This window comes from Helianthus annuus, chromosome 13 (genome assembly GCF_002127325.2).
Source record: "Helianthus annuus cultivar XRQ/B chromosome 13, HanXRQr2.0-SUNRISE, whole genome shotgun sequence".
Classification (NCBI taxonomy): domain Eukaryota; kingdom Viridiplantae; phylum Streptophyta; class Magnoliopsida; order Asterales; family Asteraceae; genus Helianthus; species Helianthus annuus.
In genome coordinates, this window is record NC_035445.2 from 72,164,258 (window position 1) to 72,181,493 (window position 17,236).

The 17,236-nt window shown below is 37.0% G+C and overlaps 1 protein-coding gene across 1 annotated transcript; it reads left to right on the plus strand.

Moving 5' to 3' along the window:
* The first annotated feature begins 2,883 nt into the window (after window positions 1–2,883).
* LOC118485639 (E3 ubiquitin-protein ligase HAKAI homolog) lies at window positions 2,884–4,871 on the plus strand. Its single transcript, XM_035981978.1, has 3 exons — window positions 2,884–3,146; window positions 3,509–3,567; window positions 3,986–4,871. Exons 1-3 carry the CDS (start codon window positions 2,889–2,891, stop codon window positions 4,737–4,739), a joined length of 1,071 nt encoding a protein of 356 aa, XP_035837871.1. The 5' UTR covers window positions 2,884–2,888; the 3' UTR covers window positions 4,740–4,871.
* The last annotated feature ends 12,365 nt before the right edge of the window (window positions 4,872–17,236 follow it).

The window sequence follows — 17,236 nt, forward strand, 5'->3', positions numbered from 1 at the left end:
CAGCAAGCACCTTCATGAGTGTTACCTGCACTTCTGATCTTCCTGTGGCTTTCTTGTGACGACCCTTCATCATGTTGATTGATCCCTGCAGCACTTCCTTGAACCATGTCTGCACTTCCGGACTTCCTATCACAGTTTTTTCGCAGGCCAGCGTCTTCATTAATCATTTCCTTTACTTGCACCTTGTTTTGAACTGTCTTGAACTTGTAGTAATATTCTAAGACATCAAGATACATAGCATACACTATTCTTATGTGATCTCCTTCTTCATATCCGAGACCTAAATCCTTCGCTATAATTGGCCATGTATTCTCAGTTGTAACTTCTCGATACCCACCATCATTTGCCACTAGAATGTATAGACTTAGTAAATCTATTTTCTTTTGATCAGTGGTGAAAGGAGGAATAGGCCTTGAAGTAATTCCCATATAATCATACAGAAACCACCGAACCAAGTCTTCGAATTTCTTTTGTAAAATGACTTTGTACTTGAATACGTATTCACGATCATCGAGCATATCCATTAGGGCCTTGCAGTCATCGAAATTATGAAATTCTAAAGAATTTAAGATCATTAAATTCCAGTCTTCTCCTTCCTTCTCCGATACATTCAGAGATTCAAAATATGAATTCAGATAATCACTCTTGAATTCATCATCAATTCCGCACATATTATGCAGTCTTTCTTTCTCTTTTAACCCCAGTTCTTGTTCTTTTGAGAGCCCAGTTGTATCATTTACAGAGTTCACCACCGGAGATGAAAACATAGGAAATATTTTACACGAGTCACCGGATTTTCTGACCGTGAAACCTTGGAGGGTTAACTGTTCAAGACTTAGAACATTTCGATCAATGTTCGGTGAGTAAAATACACTAGGAATTCTCAGCGTATCATTTCCTGTTTTCATCTCAACAATCCCTACTCCGCGTATGAATAAAAAATTATTCATACCGGATTTCGTTTCGACACCCATGATATGCTTGACCCTTTTGAAAACATCAATATTACCCACGTAATGATGATGAAAAGTTGAATTAACATACCAGATATCCTTCCATTGTCCACCGTCTGTCCCTGTGACTATCATTTCATCATGACAGTGTACATCTTCGTTCTGGGTTCTAATTCCGGCATTAATCGCTTGCCGAATTAGTTGTAATTCTTCATCGTTTTCCTTTGCTTTACATGTGTAGATTTGATGACCGGGTAAGTGACAGTAATAACATAAACGTTCTCGTCGGGATCTTCGTTTCCTTTCATTCTTTTCATCACTGCAGTGTTGACATGGCATCATTGTGGCTGTTGGTTTGATTTCTGCATCGGATCTTGACGTGGCTCTGATACCACTATGTTGGACAGCCGATTCATCACCATAGTCTGCATACGTATTACTACTTGCAGCGGAAAACATACCTTGATATGCAGGCATGATGAACACACGGATACAATATGAATAGATAGAAAGAAATGAATGCAGAATGGACACTTTCTGTTTGGAGGGAAAATGTCTTAGTAATCCAAACATTTGCCGGCAATCCATACTTATATGTTACATATTTGGCGGTTAGAATTTTGGCGGGTAACTGCCTTATAATGCAGTTTAAATATGCATACCCACTTATCCTTTGAACCGCTTATCATACTACCCCTATTATACTAGTCATCGGTTTGCATATCATATACATATACATATCATTCGAATAATTATCACATAACTAAAGTTTAACTAATATATAAACATATGTATTTCCAACACTAAAGCTATGCATCTTTATTAGAAATATAGACGTTATCCATTTCGCTCAAGCAGTGTAATCAGTTTGTTTGTACACTTACACATGAAACATGATTGTTGTGTTCTAACTTTTGATGTTGTTATGTTTCTATAAAAATACTAAATTCTATAGACGTTCTAAATGTGGGGAGTAGCCTAGTTTGTTCGTCTAACTTGCTTTTAACTTTGGATATGTAAATAGGTTAACGTTTTAATTTGGTGAAGAGTTTGCAATGTTGCTTCTTAGGATGAGGAAATTTGGCTATTCTTCTTGCAACGGATGTATAATCGTATGCTCTTAGCATCTGCTTTTTGTCTATCATAACATGCGCCCAATATTGTTATTTAGTTTAGTGTTGCCTGATAGAATGTATAATTGTATGCTTGAAATATCTGATATGTGTCTATCATCACATCTGTGTCATTTGGTCTTTAGTTTGGTGCTGCTAATTAAATGCTAGAACGGATAATGTTGATCATTAACCTTAATTAAAATTCTTTACATGTAATGTTCTTTTCTATATAGAAACATGAATTTAAAGCTTCTCAGGTGTCATGTTGAGTAATCATTCATATACGGAAATGGATAATACTATCATTTTAGTATAAATTATTTTCGCTGAAACTACACATCTTTATTTGAAATATAAACATTATACATTTCAATATAAAAACCTTACATGGAGAGTTTACGTAAATGGTAAAATGTTCTGGAGTGACATATGAACTCCGAAGCACTTGTTTATGTAATTTATGAGTAGTGATGAAACCAGTTTTGATGTATGAGCGTTGTACTCACAGGGTCGCTTCATAGAATGAGGAATTTCACTAATCTTTTGGAAAAGAATGTATAATCGTATGCTTGCCTTACATTAGGATGAGGAATATAATTTTTATACATACAGTTCTGAATATCAGATTTGTGTCTATAATAATTTCTGCACCATATGGTTGTTAGAACAACTAATCTTGATCATGAACCTTAACTGTAATTCATTATATATGAATTTTCCTTAAATTTCACGGTTCGCATGATGAATATTCATTGTTCTAATCTTGATCATGAACCTTAAGTGTAATTCAGTACTTTAGTAACTATTCAGATTCGTACAGATGCTTAGAATTCGGCTCAGAAACAAGGCTGCGGCTGCTGAAAGTGGCAGCGGAGCAAAACCGTCAACAGGGGAGTCAGTGACGGTTGCATGCCCTGACCACCTTGTTCTGGCTGAGCTTCCGGTGGCTAAAAGTATTGGTTCTGCTAGTGGTGTTACTCTTGTCAAGACTATTGGTCAAAAGTCCAGCCGCCCGCTTGGAAAAAGGGTCCATATGTGTGCTAAGTGTGATTTTCCAATAGCGATTTATGGACGTATGGTATGTGGTCTCACATTCCTTGGTTTATTTAATTTGATAGTACATAGTTGTGTTTTTTCTTGTTTATGGTTGGTGCTTTTGTGTCCTGCTTCAATTTGCATGCCATTTTGATAAAGAGGGTGTCAACTTAATTCGAAAAGTTAAATTATTACTGTAAGTGTCAATTATTTGTAATCATATTTAACATAATTGATTTATACAATAATATAAATATATAATTGAACTAAAAGTGTTCTGGTCAACCCAACCCGACCCATTTCTACCCGTACCAAAAAATGACCCACTTGACCTGTTAACCCATATTATTTGCATTTAGTTACTGGTTTCCTTGATTTTCACTAACAGCTCTCTGATTCTTGCAGATCCCTTGTGAGCATGCACTTTGCCTGGATTGTGCTAGGAGTGACTCCACATGCTTTTTGTAAGACTTCAATAAGTTTTTTTATTCTGTATTACTATGATGATGCCTTTACTTCTCCAAGATGACTTAAGTTTTATTATTAGAATCATTCTGGGAGGATCAAAAGCTCAATCGAATTTTGCTACAAAAGATAGAATTTGTATATATATAGAGATTGTTTTCACAAGAAAATAAAGCACAATGTAATTGTGCTACAAAAGATGGCTAGGTTAAACCCATCATGTAAACCCATCTGGTGTGGAGGTCTGGGGTTCAAACCCCGTCACCATCCGGTTTACTCTGGGACATCCTAATGGTGGTGTACAACATTTTTTGAAACCTGTCATGAAGCCTTTAATCTAACAGTTATGTGCTAGTTTATAATTAACGTTAGTGTTAGTATTATTAATAACATTTTCTATCTCGGTATATGTCACAGGTGCGAGGAACGTATTCAGAAGATCCAGACAGTTAAAATGATGGAAGGCATGTTCCTATGTGCAGTCCCTCTTTGTCTAAAATCCTTTTTAAATAAAGATGATTTTAAGGCCCATGTTCATGCTCATCACCCGGATCTTCGCAATTCAAAGCCTCAAAAGGATGGAAACGAGCCTGTGGCCGCAAACACCAAAGAACCAAAAACTTCTGACTCAACAGTTCAAGCCCCAATCCCAAGGCCAGCCCAAGATGGCGAAGACCGCACCCAATGGTCCCTACCCCAACCTCTAGCCCCTATTAGGCCACTCATGCAACCAAACCCAAAGCCAAACCCACCAATTGCTTTGGATCGGCCAAATCTAACACACATGCAGCAACCGAATTTTGAATACCCTGTGACTGGCCTCCAGCCACCTGCTTTTGTAGTACCAAATGTAATGGGTCCTGGTTCATTTGGTCAACCATTTTATGTGGGTCAACAGGTTCCAGAAGCAGGTGTGCAACAAGGGTCGTTATTGGGTTATCCTCAACTGCTGAATTTTGGACCAAATGGTCAAGTGTTTGATCCTTCTATGACTATGAATCAAGTTGGTTTCCTTCAAGGAGGTCCACCATCACAAGGGATGAATGCTAATGATGGAAGTGGTGGCAGCATCTTGGCTACAAACCAGTCACCAGCGGCGCCACTACCTCCGCCATTTGGCGATTCCCATGTTGGTGATACGAATCACCATGGACAAGCGTCAACAAGATAAGCGTGACAGTTTTGCAAACAGTCAAGATTGATGAGGTGTTTTTGAGTTGATTACCTACCTGTTTAATTACTACATTTTGAGACGGTTCATTAAGCTGTTGTTTTTATATATGATCATGACTTTGGATTGTATTGAACACCTTGCGATGATGGGTGATTTTTGCATTCTGGTTAAATGCTTCATGCAAACATGTCTCTAATCTTTGTGGTCATTGTCTTTTCCTATAATCTGTATTGACTCATGTTCTTTTTGAGGCTGTTTATTAACCTGTTATTTTTAACAGTATTCTTTGTGCAAACATGTCTCACCCTTTTAGCTATCGTACCTTGAGTCCTGGACCATGTCGAGAATACAAGGGCACGAGCCTTAGAACAGTTACACAAGTCGTTTCCTAGACTTTTTTTAACACTCGAAATCATCCAACTTTTCAAACTTTCAAGAACTGTTATCAAAGTCATATAACTGCGTAAGCATGTAGCATTTTTTTGGGTCAAAATCAATCAAGTAATCAGTTTTGAAAGGCACACTTGTTGTAGTAAAGATTACCACAGTCCAGTGACCAAATTAGAAATGTAAGTTGTTTACTTTCTTTATGACTTCACATTGGGCTGTCCCCAAAAACTCTTAAAAAAGTTAGGCACTGGACGATATAAAAAACCGAACCCAAAATTGTGGTTAGACCAGGCTCGTGGTTGGGCCAATCACGAGCAAACTACTGCCCCTCCTTTTCATTGTATTGCAATCTTGGCTGGTCCGTGGGGAGCTTCATTTTGTGATAATCACGGAAACTAGCCGTCTTACCCAATCCCATTTCTTATGTTTTTCAATTCCAAACCTATTTTACCCAACTTTCATGCTTCACCACTACACAATTTTACCCAACTTTTAGGCCTTGATGACGTGGACACCACATAGTGTAAAATTGGCATTTCACATGCCTTATCACTACACATTGTCTTAAGAGGAAATGAATTAAAACAAATAAGATGTTGGTGCTAGAGCCAGGCCTTGAACTTCAGACCACTACATTATCTTGAGATGGTTTTTTTCACTCTACTACGAACATTTTTATATATAATAAACGGGTAAACATTCTACCAATATTCTTTAGGGTTTTTTTAGCAATTCTACCACTTTCCTCCTTGTTTTAATAGGAACTAGATACACAAAAAATACATAATACACAACTAAAACAATCAGCAAAATTAATTACTGTGCAAGTGCATCCAACAACTAGTCATTTAAAATTTACTCTACGAGTGCATCATAATTACTCTACAAGTCAATCATAGCTACACTACTAGTTCATCATTAATACATTAATACATATGAGTCAAATTACTCTACAAATTCATCAAACAATTAGTCATTCAAAATAAACCTACAAGTGGATTATAATTAGTGTACTAGTTCATCACCAATACAAGGTATCAGTCAAAATTACTCTATAATTGCATCAGCAACTAGTCATTTAAAAATTATTCTACAAGTGCATCATTATTACTCTACTAATTCAACAAAAATCATACCAGAATTAGAGGTTTTTGATGGTCTCTCATTGTTATACTTCATTCTTAGTTCATCGATACGATATCAAGGGATTTTGTTGTAGCTTCTAAATTTGTCAAAACAAAATGAAAATTAGAAAATAACGCATAATCATTTTCATAAACCATAAATCTCAAATTTATACACTATATAACAAATTACGCTACAAACAATTTGAAATTACCTTTGGTAGACATGATTTAAGGTTGAATCGCGTGGAAGTTTGGAGAATCGTAGTTTTTTGTTGGAGAACTTGAATAAGTTTACGGTTGTATTTGATTTAGGGTAAAAAAGTGATGTGACTGAGTGAAGAATAATTGAGACAGTTATTTGATGAGTGGCAGTAATTACAATATTGTCACCACCCAAATTTTGAAAAATACCCTATTCTTATGTTTTATACCATAAGTGTATTTGTACATGATCTTAACTCTCTCTCTCTCTCTCTCTCTCTCTCTCTCTCTATATATATATATATATATACACAAAATATTTTGTATGTCATTATACAACACATTCAAGGTTGGATTAAAAGAATAATGTGGTGAAGATTTGCCAAATTGAAATATGCCTCGGATAATTCTAATGTCGAAGCAGTGATAGATCCAAGAATTTTTTCAAAAGTGCCATAATTAGAGAGTAAAAAAAGACAAAAATGAACTAATCAAACATGTTAAATAATAATAGTTTTTTCTGTTAAATATACTAAACAAAAAATGTATTTGTTTTTTGTTTTCACAAAATATACACAACAATTGAGTTATATAGTTCCAACTTAATGAATTTAGGGTCCAATTTCGCTAATTTCTAAAATAAATATAAACTCTTCACATTTACGTTGGCTTCCCAACTCTTTTTCTTACTTGAAAACTATGAGGTCTATAGGTGAATTAGGTTTCTTCAATCGTAATCATTCATTCCCTAGATCAATGAACCAAAATACTTTTACACTTTATAGGATAGAAACCCTTTTTTATTTCTTTAATAGTCCCGAATTGAGATACTCTCTATTTATAGTGCGAGTAATCTAGAGTGAGAAAACAACTAACAATAATAAAAACAAAAATAACATTTCCAATACCTTATTTAATACTCAATACATACATTTTAAAGCAGATTTTTAGATGTCATTTTAATAAATAGATTAATGATTTTTATGTTCTTAAACTTTTGAAAGTGGTCAAACCTTATAGGGTATAAGACTTGTATATATATTCTCTAAAATTTTAAAGAGTAAATTAAAAAAATTCTTTTTTATGTTGACATCAAATTGCAAACTCTGTACTTTCTCTTTAAAGTTGATGGGAATCATAGGTAATGTTTGCAAACCCTAACATATATGTTACATTCTTTATCACTAACTCAGTTAAGTTTAAACGTTAAGTTAGGTTATGTGCAAAACACATGAGGACTGGTTGGTCATTTCACTCTTTTATTTTAGATTGACATTTTAAATGAATAAAAAATATAAATATCTAAAAAACCCTTTCACTTTAAACACTTTATCTCTGGATTATCTTTGTCTCCCTCCCTCTCTCTCTAAAAATAATGTTCTTCTTCTCCAATAATTCATAAAGCACCGTCTCCCATGGCCACCCTACTATCTAAACCCGATCACCGCACCCACCGCCCTCATCATCTAGTCTTCTTCTCCGGCATCGCCCCACACCACCTCTAGTGACCAAGAACCCCCACGTCCACCCCATTCCCTCTCTTCTTCTTCTATGCTTAAAATCGAAAACATATCTGAACTTCACTCCTTTACTTCCGTCGAAGTATAAACATATCTAGATGAAAATTTTGACTCAGTTTTATGGTGGTGAATGCGATGGGTGAGGGGCCTGCTTTGGTCGGAGTTACCGATGCTTGTTGGTGGCTAGTGATACCGATAATTGAGGTGGAAGTGGTGGTGGCTAAAGGTGGCGGTGGACAGTGGTTGAGGTGGGAGTTGTGGTGGCAGTAATGGGGTTAGGCTGTGGGTGGCAGGTGATATTGATATTGATGGTTGAGGTGGGAGTAGATGGCTAATGGTGGTGGTGGACAGTGGTTGAGGTGGTGGCTAAGGGTGGTAGTGGAGGTGAGCGATGATATAAGAGAGAGATAGGTAGAGAGAAAAAGAGGTAAATGTACGTATCTAAATCCAATATTTTATTTTTTTTTATAAATACAATATGACATTTTGTTTTATTTATTAAAATGTTTTTTTATAAATGGATAAAAAGACTAAAATACCCTTGGGTTATCTAACTTAACACATACACTTGACTGAATTAGGGCTAAAGGACGTAACGTGTTAGGGTTTCCGAACATTTAGTATTATTCTCGTCAACTTTAAAGACAGAGGACATAGTTTGCAATCTAGCATTAACGTAAAGGAAGGATCTTGTAATTTACACAATATTAAAATTGAACAATTGGAAGTGATCAAATTATTATAGAATCCTTATTGGAAGAGGCTACACTAGAAGTTAAAAGGTGCCTAGGGCATAATTTTGGAGGTGCATAAACTAAAATGGATAACTTTTAACTATTTTCTAAATTTCCAAGGGACCCCAAACCATCTTTGGGTCCGCCCTTGCCGCAATTTAGGGATATTTTAGCGCCAAGATGAAACAAGATTACCCACGCATTTATTGACGAGATGAAAGAAGATTAAACTCCATTTTGGGAGGTTTACCATGTGTATGTTTCGTTCCATGTTGAAGAAGACTCGTTCCTTATCCAAATGCGAACAATGGAAGTGCTTAATTATTTTACCCATAAAAGATATTCTTCTATTTATAATCGAGTTATTTCGAACAAAGTGAGTATGATTTATTGCATTGTTCATAGGGTTTTTGGAAACTATTTCCTATAGGAAAAGTTTGGACGCACTACAAACCAATATTCGCATCTGCGGACGACATGCCTTAAAACAAAGGTATTATACCTAGTAATTCAAGGGTCATTATTGGATTGTTCTTAGTGTTTTTGGAAACTTTTTCCTACAAGAAAAGTCTGTACGCACCAAGTTATACAAACTAATATTTGCATCTGTTGACGACACGAGACAAAACAAGGTTATTCTACCTGGTAATCCAAGGGTCCTTATTGCATTGCTCTTTGGGTTTCAGGAAACTATTTCCTGCGGGAAAAGTCTGGACACGCCAAATTATACAAACCTATATTTCCTTCTGCTGATGACATGCCTCAAAACAAGGGTATTCTACATGCTAATTCAAGGGTCATTATTGTATTGTTCTTGGGGGGGGTGGAAACTATTTCCTACGTGAAGAGTCCGAACACATCAAGTTATACAAACCATTATTCGCATCTGTGGACGACATGGCTCAAAACAAGGATAATCAACCTGGTAATTCAAGGATTAATATTGTAATGAAGAAGTTGGTTATGATAAACCAACTAATATAGGATGAGATCCTTAAGAGGCTTGCATGAAATACCAACTCTATATGGCTGATCAATTTTATTACTAGGGTTAATTACCTTGTTTCGAATTGTAACTTTAACTAATGTTCTATTGTTCCAACTATTTTAATGTATATTGTATGTTTTATTATTAAATTTACTATTTTAGACGTTGTCATATAGCTTCAAGGATTCAAACCTAATTAAGTTTTATAAACATGTACTTCGGATGTTATGACTTACATTATTACCTAACTTGAATTCCATTAGTCTCGTTAGCAAATCTAGTTATACTGAAATATGTTGATAACACTATAATCATCAACATTTTGAAAATACAGATATATAGATATAATAACATATGTTGGGAATGGGGCATGAAAAGTGCACTTCGGATAAGGATATACACAAATTATGCCCGAAGACAAAGGAGGGAAAATCACTAGACATGATTAAGAGAGAACCTAACCGGGTGACAACAGTAATTTATGTATGCCATGAGGAAGGAGAGGCACATTTGTGGCGACATGATTGTTTAAAGGACAAATTTCGACGCTTAGGCGGAGATGACTAAATGATGTGTTACGTGTAAGATATGCCTAGAAATTGTGTTAAAGCACCGGATCGACGACGAACATCAACATTGCACTTGATTCAAGACATGAAGAACAAAATATGAACAAGATAGAAATATGTAGAAATGAATCTCTTTATTGATGAATCAGTCATCACAAATTACACAAACCAAAGGAGTATACATCATCTACAAGCTGGTTTAGATCACAAAGATCTAAACCTATCTTTCTCTCACTAACACATAGTCTCCCTCTCTCTCTAGAATACACACAGTGATGGAGAATGGATGGGATCTTGTGAGAGGTGCACCAAGCTCAAGAGTTTGCCCTAATCTACACAATACACACATATATATAGGCTAGGGACTAAACTCGGACAAAACACATTGTCCGGGATACAAAACAATACAATAATCCGAAACACTAGAAAGTCGTCCGGAATGCCTTCAGCAACTGATAATCTTCATTATCATTGACTTTAACTTGGACTTCTGCTTTGGTTGACACAGAACTGATAAACGACAGTTACCCGGCAGGAACTGCACTTACAGTCTCCCCCTTAACTGTTGCATCTGTTCTGTGTGGCATCGATAATCTTCAATCACCGGATACTGCACTTACAGACACCCCCTTGACTGATGATATCATGCATGCTTTCAACTTTAGCTGAGACGTGATCTTTTGGGTAGAGCACAACGATCTTCAACCCTTCTAATCAAAGACTTGCTGACGATCACTTAAGGCCGCTTTGAGAAACCCGAAGAATCCAACATCAAACACTATAGATCCTCCCCCTCAAACTACTCCTGAATCAAGTTAACGCGAACCGACCTACAACCACATGTAGGAATATCGCTCGATACATTAATCTTCAAACCTAACCGGTAGCAAAAAGAAACATTGGATTTCCAATGCCCAACCTTGAACACTTCAAACTTCACAAAGACATGAAGCTCAGTTCGATAAGTTAATAACAAACTGAACCTTGTAAAAGTACATCCACCATCTTGATCAGAGTCTTCAACCGAGTGTCTGAAATCATTTCATCTCGAATCTTCAAGATCCAATCTCGTATCTTCACAAAATCCACCAATTACCTGTTGACTTTCGTCTCTGATCTCCCCCTCAATGTAAGAACCCCTATTTCGAGAATCTGATCAGTCACCAACTTGGAAGAGGGACCAAGAAGACTAATCTTCTCTACTCTAACTGGCATACGATAAAGGCATGACCTTCAACTAGTTGCCAAACGAACAATTTGCTTCGTCACGTTAACACTTGATTAAACCTCGAACAAACTTGACAAAACTCAATCATACACTAGCTCTAACTTGCTTCATGTTATAAACACTTCGCCACTGGTAAGATTAACACTAAGTTAATCTCAAAGATAGTAAACATGAACTTGTTTCGATGTAGCACCACGAGCTTTTGGTTTACAAAGAAAATAGGAATTTCAAAATTTTTACTCCCCTTTTTTCTTTGTAAATAATACAAAAATCCAAGCAAGTCGTATTCTCTTCACCTCCTCACTTGATCCGAACAACATAAGTACCATAAAACTTTTCGATAATCCGAAACCGACTTCAAGTTTCCAAACTACACATAATTCTGACTCTTAGTTAGTTACCCCAAGTAACCCGGAATAACTAGAAAAACTAGGAACATGCACAACTCGAAACTTCCGAACAACACAAACTTCTAAATTTAGCTAAAAATCCGGTACCCCAGGTAACCCAGAATTCTAGAAAATTCGGAACTCGTAAAACCCGAAAGCTCTTGAAGCCTCGAATTAGATCATCGGAACAATACTTAGATACTTAGAGTACAAAGAAATTCGGAACAAGCAAACAAATAAAGTAAACTCTGAACTGTTCTAAAAAAAAAACTCGGAACAGTCGATAAAAAGCCAAAACTCGGAAGTTGAAAACTCGGCCAAAACTTGGACTGTTGAAAACTCGGCCAAAGCTCGGACTGTTTTAAACTCGGCCAAAGCTTGGACTATTGAAAACTCAGAACATCTGAACTGTTTAAAAAGTCGGAACATCAAAACTCGGGACTTCGGATCTAACACACAGTTAATCAGATATAAACAAAATAGATTCAAAACTCGGAGTTTAAAACATGTAAAAACTCGGAACTAACACACAGTGAATCAGATCTAACACACAGTTAATCGGAACAAACAAAGGACTTATGAAATTCGGACCCTCTTGTAAAAACTCGGAGTTGAGATCTTTGTTTTAAAAATTCGGAACTGTGAAAGCTCAAAATAACACACAAATAGAGATATCCAAAAACTCGGAACTGTGAAAGCTCAAAATAACACACAAAGTTCAAAACTCGGAGCATTTGAGAGATTCAAGAATAACTCGGAGCTTTAGTCACTCAGAATTGTTAAAACTTGAAAGATTAAAACTCAGAACAAGTTTAAGTTTTGGAACTTGCTACAACCGGAATTTGCTGAACTTTTTATAAAGCTCAGAAAGAACAGATAAACCTCAAAAACTCGGAATCAAAGGCTCGGACTTCTTAAAAATCGGAAATAAAAAATCGGACTTAAAAGTGAGATTCAACATTAAAACTCTGAATCAGAAGCTCGGAACAATCTTGAAATTTTAAAATCAAAACTCTGAGCCAAAAACTCTGAATGAAACAGTTAAGCAAGCAGAAACTTAAACCTTGAAATTTCAAAATCAAAAACTCTGAATGAAATAGATAAGCAAAACTCTGAATCAGAAGCTCGGAACAGTCAAAACTCTGAATCAAAAACTCTGAATGAAACTGTTAAGCAAAACTCTGAATCAGAAGCTCGGAACAGTCAAAACTCTGAATCAAAAACTCTGAATGAAACAGTTAAGCAAAACTCTGAATCAGAAGCTCGGAACAGTCAAAACTCGGAATCAAAAACTCTGAATGAAACAGCAAGCAGAAACTCAAGATCCTCCCCCTTAAACCTCAGAAACAAACAAGAAAACTCGGAACTGAAAGCTTAAACATCGGAACTTAGAATTTCTTTCATCATTTTAAAAACTCGGATCTGTTGTATGTTATTAAAACTCGGACATAGAAACCCATAAAAACTCGGACCCAATGGAGGTGTAAAGAAACTCGGACTCAATGAGTGTAAAGAAACTCGGACTCAATGGATTCAGTAACCAGTCTCCGAACTATCTCCCTAGTGTGACTTCACACTGGTTCACTAAAACACCGGAAACACAGACACAAAATGGAAACTCGGACGAGTAAAACACTTACAAAAATCCGGACAGAGCCTTTTTCAGATCAAAACCCTAGATCTACCAAAAACCCAGCAGTTCTCTCCAACACAGCTCGAATTTCTTCATATCTGGACTAAAATCTTCACGTCTTCAAGATGTTTGGCGGAAACAAACATCAAATCAAGAGCAATGGTGATTCGGAAGGCGGTTAGACCATTCCGAATCGGTAACCATGCTTTGATACCACTGTTAAAGCACTATATCGATGACGAACATCAACATTGCACTTGATTCAAGACATGACATGAAGAAAAAAATATGAACAAGATAGACATATGTAGAAGATGAATCTCTTTATTGATGAATCAGTCATCACAGATTACACAAACCAAAGGAGTATACATCATCTACAAGCTGGTTTAGATCACAAACATCTAAACCTAGCTTTCTCTCACTAACACATAGTCTCACTCTCTCTCTAGAAATACACACAGTGATGGAGAATGGATGGGATCTTGTGAGAGGTGCACCAAGCACTCAAGGGTTGACCTAATCTACACAATACACACATATATATAGGCTAGGGACTAAACTTGGACAAAACACATTGTCCGGGATACAAATCAATACAATAATCCGAAACACTAGAAAGTTATCCGGAATGCCTTCAGCATTTGATAATCTTCATTATCAATGATTTTAACTTGGACTTCTGCTTTGGTTGACACTGATGTGTGTTAGTGTATATATGTTTTAGATATATATTTTAAGCCCTTTTTACACTTTTAGCCAAGTTTTAAATTTATAAAACACGATATTTACTAACACTAAACACACATATGGGCAAGTGCACCCATCGTGGACGTAGTATAGTGTTGGTAAGATACCGAGGTCGTCCAAAGACACAAGAGCTTTTAGTACCGGCTTCAACATTCGGTGCATTGATGGCGGCGCCGAGGTTACCTACGGTGGGTCGTAGATAATCCATGAGGGTACGTTGGTCCGCCATTGGAAGTGGTTTCCCGAAACCTTCTCTTGGTTTTTGGCTTTTAGTCTTTTTCTGAGAAAGCGTTCGGGTTCTTCTAGAGGTTCTTTTATTTCCTTATTAGAGCTGGAGCTCATACACTACGTAGGGTTGGCGTCTGGTTCCAAGTCCTGCAACAAAAACAGAAAAGAATGCTGGTGAGAAGGTTCACGACGGCCCCGTGCTCAATGAACACGGCCCGTGGTCGGAGTTACAGTGATTGTTTTCCAGATCCCAGTTACTGGAGAGTTGGACACGGCCTCGTGTTGCACCGACACGGCCCCGTGGTCAGCCTTCTGTAACTTGGAAAACTAAAAACTGCCAGTAACACGCTGGGCACGCCCGTGTCCGACCAGGCACGGCCCGTGCTGAGCTCTGCAGAAGCTGAAAAACTAAGAAAATCCTAAAAAATTAAAAAGAAAATAAAAAAATGATTAGGCCGTAGATTCCTAACTTTCTTAAAATCCTTGTGTCCCTGGCAACGGCGCCAAAAACTTGATGCGTGTTAGTGTATATATGTTTTAGATATATATTTTAAGCCCTTTTTACACTTTTAGCCAAGTTTTAAATTTATAAAACACGATATTTACTAACACTAAACACACATATGGGAAAGTGCACCCATCGTGGACGTAGTATAGTGTTGGTAAGATACCGAGGTCGTCCAAGGACACAGGAGCTTTTAGTACCGGTTTATCCTCAACGCCTAATCAAATCAAAATGTTAGAAAAAAGATTTTTAAACTAAGAAAATAAAACTAACTAAATGCTGAAAAATAAAATAAAAATAAAAACAGATAGACAAGATGAATCACTTGGATCCGACTCGTGTATTAGTATAACCTTTGATTATTTTCGCACTTTTGCACTTGTTTAAGAGATTATCTTAGTTATTGTAGTAGGCCCCTCTTTTGAAGGCGACGTTAACCTTAACCCAGTAGTTTGAGTCAGCAAGGATACAATCCTAAAGGGTCGGATTATTGAAAGATAATGAATTAAGTTATTAATGCAAATTATGGTAGGCCCCTCTTTTGGAGGTGACGTTACCCTTGACTAAGTAGTCTGAGTCAGCAGGGATACAGTCCTAAATAGCCAGGTTATAGTATTAATAGTAGTTAACTTATGAGGGGATCAAAGAGTTTGGACCCCCGCCATCCAATACCTTTGGGTATTGAAGGAGGTCCTACTAAATTTGACCCAGGTCCCTTGCAGGACCTCTAAACGCTGAACAAGGGCAAGACCCTTACCAAACCGTTCCCTTAACCCCCGACCAGGTAGCCAACATACCTCCATATAGACCGTGGAGATATGAATGGTAAAAATCTTTTATTTTATATAGACAGTAAAATAATGCCAAGACACCACGGACAAACGATAAGGAAAAGTCACCTTCAACATAAGCAACTAGTTATTAAAGTCATTAATACAAAACCAAATAAAAAGTGCAAAAGATTAAAAATAAAAAGTATTATACTAAACACTTGTCTTCACCAAGTGATGTAAGAAACTTAGGCAAACATGGCCTTGATTGTCAAGAACTCTTACGATCAATCTTGGATCCCGAGACGACTCACACACTCTATGATGGACAATGGATGATGGTGGTGGATGATGGTGTTGTGATGGTGGTGGGTGGTGGATGAAGTGTGAGAGAGGTGGTGCCAAGGGATGAGTTGCAATGAGCCAAAGCACTCCTATTTATAGTCTGAATAGAGGGCTGGGCACGGCCCCGTGTCCGCTTGGCACGACCCCGTGCCCGTCTGACACTATCTCTCCTCATTAATTGCAATTCGCAATTACAATTAATGTGCCTGCAGTACTTTGGGCACGCCCCCGTGTTCACTGGACACGGCCCCGTGGTGAGCATTAGAAGCTTCTACAGGTTTGTAATTTCTGCTGCTTCTTGGGCACGGCCCCGTGCTCGCTGAGCACGGGGCGTGTTCAGTCTTCTGCCTTCTCTGTTTTGCTTGGGAGGATGCTGTCGAGGGGTCGGGCAATCCACTTTTGTTCTTTTCTTGTATTTATGTTAGATTTAGCTGCCTTTTTGCTTCTTTTGTTAATTTGAGCTCATTTAATCCTGAAAATACAAAAGGAAGACAAAAACACACTTTTTCCAACATTAGTACTTAAAAAGGGTTAGTTTTATGTCTTATTTGATGAAATTTATATGTTGCATTTTACACACATCAAATACCCCCACACTTGAATTTTTGCTTGTCCTCAAGCAAAACTCCTTAATATGTGGCTTACACTCCCAAATGGAATGGGTAGAAGAGAAGGTTTTGGCTTGTTATAGAGTGTCGGGATTTTCCAAGATTGTTTAGGTTTTCATTTTTACTTATTTACAATCCTATTCGTCATGATTTATTAAAACCTTTTCATAAGGTAAATTATTTATTAAGGCATAACATGTCTTTCTAAAATTCCATTTATATACAAGTTCACATACCTTACGGGAGAAATCACTAACACTCGGCCGAAGGTGTACTTTTAGTGAATCACTCGAGAGCGGCATGGAACTTATTCCTACCATAAGCTTGCCAACAATCAATCCTCCTCCTTTTTAACTCTATACCTTTGTAAATATCAAGAGGACTTTTTGTGTGAAGGGTTAGGCTTGGGCTAAAGGTGGGTAGTTGGGTTAGTGGTTAGTAGAAAAGGGCGAAAGTCGTAAAAAGCGTCGGTTTTCGTAAAACATTTTGTTTTTGTGACTTTATTTTAA

Bases quoted from the DNA above. Each gene is read 5' to 3' on its own strand.
- LOC118485639 (XM_035981978.1), top strand. From the start codon at position 2,889: ATGCTTAGAATTCGGCTCAGAAACAAGGCTGCGGCTGCTGAAAGTGGC. The intron at 3,147-3,508 runs GTATGTGGTCTC...TGATTCTTGCAG, and splicing joins TAGCGATTTATGGACGTATG to ATCCCTTGTGAGCATGCACT. The intron at 3,568-3,985 runs GTAAGACTTCAA...TATATGTCACAG, and splicing joins AGTGACTCCACATGCTTTTT to GTGCGAGGAACGTATTCAGA.